The 5,653-nt window shown below is 40.3% G+C and overlaps 1 protein-coding gene across 1 annotated transcript; it reads left to right on the top strand.

Annotated features, from left to right (window-relative positions):
* Positions 1-568: 568 nt before the first annotated feature.
* LOC145440890 (claudin-18-like) lies at positions 569-4,520 on the top strand. The gene is made up of 5 exons (XM_080318662.1): positions 569-762; positions 3,642-3,744; positions 3,812-3,912; positions 3,974-4,125; positions 4,185-4,520. Exons 1-5 carry the CDS (start codon positions 631-633, stop codon positions 4,363-4,365), a joined length of 669 nt encoding a protein of 222 aa, XP_080174788.1. The 5' UTR covers positions 569-630; the 3' UTR covers positions 4,366-4,520.
* The last annotated feature ends 1,133 nt before the right edge of the window (positions 4,521-5,653 follow it).

Here is a 5,653-nt window from a genome sequence, read left to right as displayed (position 1 = left end):
AATATGAGAACAATTTCTCGGGAACTCATTCTTTAAAATAGCTGGGTTGTGAAAGTCAGGTTTTCGAGAATTAGAATTGTCTGACTGAAACGGTTATAAAGTGTGTTTTGCAATACAGAGATAATAACGGAATTCTTTTATCTTTCGTATAATTGGTCGTGATTTTGAAATCATATAACTTCTTATATCTGTAGAAATGACAGTAAACAGGTAGTTTCACAATACATATTATTTCGCAATATGAAGCTTGAATATTTCATATTATGATATTACTATCATCGTTTATAGGCCTATCTAGCTTCAATTGAGACCCATGCTCATGCTCAGTAATAAGTCAACCTATATAGTAGAACGCGAACGGTTTTGCATTTCATAAATAGCAATGAAAATCTCGACGTGGCTAGGCTATAATTCTGCAGGGTGCAAGGGGCATCAGAGATTATGGGAAGTAAGGCGTCTGTTATTGGTAAAACATATCAGAAATAAGAAAAGTACAATGCAGCCTCTGCTATATATAGAGTAGGCCTACATTAAGTTAACTAAACGTTACGATTTGCCGAATGAAAGCGCTTACCAAACTCTACCATTTTGTAGAATTTGTTGAATTTTGAACACTCTCGCGAGAGAAATATGACTCGGGTGGTATCTACCGTGGCTATATTGGCCATGGCACTGGGGCTTTTGATGGCAGTAATAGCAGTTGGCATTCCATATTGGGAAGTAAATGACGTGAGCATTACGACCAAAGACAACATCAGAACGGTAAGTAAATTCATAACTTGTTGTTCTCAACCGGCCTATCTCGACCTCTCAATGGACCCACAAGCTTGTGTGTGTTTGTACCGTTCATCAAACCCTAATATATGTGAGATCCCGCGGTCATAGTCATACTGTTTTGCTCTATTAACAAACATTCACACACAGAATGTAAACCGTCGGGGAAATGACAAAATACATGCCGGATACTAAATGATACCCGAAAATACAGTACATTATATGTTTCCAGTCAATTCGCCTTACAAGTGACCATATATTGATGAAGTAAGGATTGCTACATTCAATGCGTGCGCAGTGGCGCAGCCAGGAAAAATATTTCATATGGCGAAATATTTGATGACTTCAAAAATACCCCCCTCCCCAAAAAAGTAATAAGTGAAAAATAATTATACTAATATTACAAAATTACTGAATAATAATAAAAATGAAAGATTGTCTTGGGACACCTATGGGTGACCAACACAAATTCGGGAGTCAGCATTCCCCAGACGCCCCGTCCTCTTACTGACAATTTCGTGACTACATGCACCTTCGCCGTATCGAACTAAGCCCGATATATGCCATTCACAAACATGGTGGATTTGGTAACGGCGCACGTAAATACTGACATGTTTATATTTAATGGCTCCCTACACACTAAAATCACTAATATTAATGTTATGAAACGTCAGTGTGTATCACGTGAAATTTGACAGTGTTTCTGACGAACAAATACCCGTGTTTTTAAAACTTGTTGCGCTGCGTGGCTGTCATTTTTGTCTATACTGTCTTTTTTCATAGGCATAATGATACCCTTCTTACAAACAAATCTAATACTCATTGTGTCAATATCATTGTATATACGGTTGTGTCGCTTTAGCAGTATAGAATTTACGGCCCACTACAAGAGTATATGTACTACGAAAGGTTTGGAGTCACTAATATAGTTTCCACAGCTGTATGCTCCATAATATTCTCTACGTCCAGTGGTTCCCAACCTTTGTCATCATGTAAACCCCTTTGGCCGAAAGTTGAGACAAAATTCTCCCCTTGAAAAAAACTGCCCGATGATTAAAAAGTGTCATTTTCCCTCGCAAGCACCTGTTGACTGAAGAATAAGACGGTCCCTATTGAGTATCACGCGATTCGCGCGATCACAGTGTCCATCTGGTATCACGCGATTCGTCGATGTGGCGTGTTAAGTAACGTCGATAGCAAAACTTATCCGCTTATGTTTCTCGTCTTGCCACGCACCAATCGCTAATATAACTGCTGTAAAAAATCAGTGTGCATAAATGTAGTGGTTGCGCGAATTATTTAAAAGTTCGTGTTTGAATTTGGTCAATAATATTGGTACTTCCATATGCATAGCTGTTCACTATAATTGAGCAAGTTCACATGCGATCTCTTTGATTTGAATTGATGACGTTGGTATGTTTTGCCACTATCTGACAAATTTTGACTTGAAAATGCGATAAACACTTTCACTACGCCTCGTTGTGATAGATTCTTCACGACGTTCGCCCGCTTAAGAGAAATTGTTTGAGAGGCCTGGCGGGCCCAACAACATTGTCTAGCGAACTGCACTCTTGGCACATCTGAACTAGTTCATAAAATAAAGGGGAATATGTATGTAGAGGAGAGATTTAAAATCGCATTTGAACAAACTTCCAGCAAAAAAAAACGAAAACACCAAAAAGAAACACACGTTTAGAAATAACTATGACTATTTGACTGAACGAACACGAAAAACTTGGAAAATCCGGTACAATTCTAAAAATTACAAAATTCCCCTTAAGTGGGAACCCGCCCACGATTGGGAACCACTGCTCTAAAACATTTCTTGCTATAGTCTTATCCACTACATATGTTGCGTTCTGTGTTTGTTCGATGATGTAAATGCGCGGATACTAAACATGATACGCATTATTGCATTCAAATGCATTGTGTTGATACATTCTCGGGGCAAATGAGATAAATCGACACTTGTAAGAGAATTCATGATATCTGATCTGGTAAGATATAGCTTGGCAATCTGACACGAACCCTGCTGGAGCAGAAGTAAAGATATCAATTTCGAGTTCTAGTATACATGCACAACTCTTTTCAAGTAGAAGTCGAAAACGAACGTTTTGAGTATGTAAGTAGCCCAATTCGAATATTTAAGTAGTTCGGAATGGTGCGTTTCAGGTTTTCATTGGTTAATAGCTCGCGACAAATGTTAAAACACGCCTTATTCGTGATTATCGCCGGCGGGCTAAATTCAAATACTGTTAAGGTACAGAGTTATAGTGTAAAACATAACCAGACAAGGATCTGCAGTAGACCATTACGAATTACGTGACATCCAGGACGAGAATACATGCAATCACGCACGGGAATGCCCAGAACGGCAGCGTGCTGTGTCTTAACATTGGTGCTGAGCTGTTATTGTTATGGATATTATATACGGAGTGCGAGGGACTGGCATGCCGCTTGCAAAAGCGCTGTACTTATTTGACAGCGTCTCAAGTCACAACCTGTACGCTTCTCACCAGCGCTAGCATTCGCTAGCTGTCAATAAAGCGAAGTTCAATGAGTTACACTCTATCACTAATGGAATCTTGTTCAAGGAAAATATTTCTACATCCACAGTACGCCAGCACAACTTGATACCGAACGAAATCAATAACAAAATACCAAGCGCTTTTACTAAACGCATTTCAAAAATTCTGTCTTCTGAAATGGCTCAAAGTTTTGGAACCACCGCTCATGATGAAAATGTTTCATTCCCCTAATGTCTATGCTTGTATATACTTTTATAGGAATTTGATTTCGCGCTTTACTTGCATGTACAATTGCATAACACACGATAGATGGAAACGGCTGATTTACTTTTATTTTAGCAAAATGGACTGTGGCTCAAATGCACGTCTTATGGCACGGGGAATTGGGAATGTGACGACTACAATACATTCTTCCTGGCATTACCAGTAAAACTACAAGCGGGTAAGCGACAAGATTTTTAAATAAAACTGACTATGGTAAATGGCATATCGTAACCATTCCATTGCAGGCAGAGGTCTTTGTATCACGGCAATGATGCTTTCGCTGATGGCGATAGTCATATGTGTACTCGCCTTAACTGGGGCTTGCGAAGACGGACTGATGCCAAGGGTTAGTTCTTAGTGCCACCATATCCAATTAAGTACTGATAGTTTCTTAATGTGTCGTTCAGGTCAGAATGAATGCAATTGGTGGTATGGTCAGCTTTGTGGCCGCTATTTGCATGTTTGCAGCGCCGTCGTGGTACGCCTATGATTTGTATTGGGAATATAACTTCCAGATGGCGCGAGCTGGTGGTAACCCTAATAATGTCCAAGGAAGATTGTAAGTATGAGGTTTCCCTAAAGATACAGAATTCATTGATTCATTGTTTACATTTGTAGAATGGTGTTTGGATCGGCGTTGTTTGTCGCGTGGGGCGCGGGTGGACTGCTGTTAATTGCATCACTGCTCGCCTGCATAGCCTGTTGCGGCAGCGACGATGAGAACGACAGAAGGCAACCGTACACCTACAAAGCGGACAGAGTGAATACTGTCAGCAATACAAGGACGGAATATGTATAGACGAGGACACTGACACAATTAAACCCTTCTCGTAATCTTCTCTGCTAAACGTTCTCGCTGTTAGACCTAATCCAGCATACCAAAGCACTTATGCATTTATTGTAAACACAGGGCTTTCCTACAAACAACTGGTGAATATACGAATCAGAATACGATTCTCTTGCATATGCTGATTGCAAAGGTCAGTAGGCCTCTCAAGTGCGTGGCGGATCGACAAATTATCTTGTCCGACTGCAATCCTGTTTCTTGAATTCTATGGTCTGACTGCGGTCCGACTCCTAGAGTCCTATTGGCCGTATTTTTGAAATGACCGCGATCCGGTCCGAAAAACTCCTATAATAATCATCTACGAGTACTTATTTCTAATAAACCACAAAAACAGAAGATTATGCGGTAAGGATTCGGGCTATTCACTGAATATTGCAACTACAAAAATATGGCAATAAAAACTTAGTTTTGTATTGAACTCAGGTGTGTATTGGCTGGCGGCTACTGGTGCGCAATTGTTAGTTACAACAGAAAGGTAGCGCGGTAACGTAACTGAGCTCAGGAGCGCCGGTGTGATTTCCGAAGAGAGTTGTCTGTTCCTTGGTAAGGAGAGCGGAAAGACTGCTCTAAATGTTTAAGTGAAGAATTCTAACCTAGCACGGATAAGCGACGAGAGTAAGAGATAGCCCTTCGCATTGATCAGTACCAAAGAAGTAGCCCTTGGTTTCAAAAAGGTCGATGACACCCGCCACGGACACTAAAGGCACTGTCCCTGGCCAGCTAAAATCCAGATCATGAAATTATAAAGCATGATCTTTCATTTTGGACACGCGATGACAAAAGCAATTGCCTTCATTTTCATTTAAACTTACTTGCAGCCAAGAGAGTGGGGTATCCAGGGTTAGGGATCCGTATCTCCTTTTTCATATTCCGCAAATCTATGTTGCTGTCGCGTCGGCGACTAACATCACTCGCGATTTCGATGTACCCGACATCGCGCGCCTTGAAATTTTGAATTGATTGATCAAAGAAGATATCGAACATGGCGACGGTTTTATGACAATGCAGTTTTCAAGTACACATTATATTTCTGATCTACGCCGAGAAATGAACCGCCTTGGAAGTGACATTCAAAATTAGAAATTCAAATTCGAATTCAAAACAACGCCATATCTATCAATGTACTTGATTGCTATAAGTAGCTTTCTAATACCGCCGTTAACATGGAGGTGTGTAGCGTAATGTTTTGTTAGCCGACTACTGAAGAAGTCGATCATTATTTAGATATTTAGAATCAGTG

This window comes from Botryllus schlosseri, chromosome 6 (genome assembly GCF_051294905.1).
Source record: "Botryllus schlosseri isolate E-star chromosome 6, Bs_hap1, whole genome shotgun sequence".
Taxonomy (NCBI): Eukaryota; Metazoa; Chordata; class Ascidiacea; order Stolidobranchia; family Styelidae; genus Botryllus; species Botryllus schlosseri.
The sequence above is the reverse complement of the archived record's forward strand: the minus strand, read 5'-3'. Positions and strand labels throughout refer to the sequence as shown.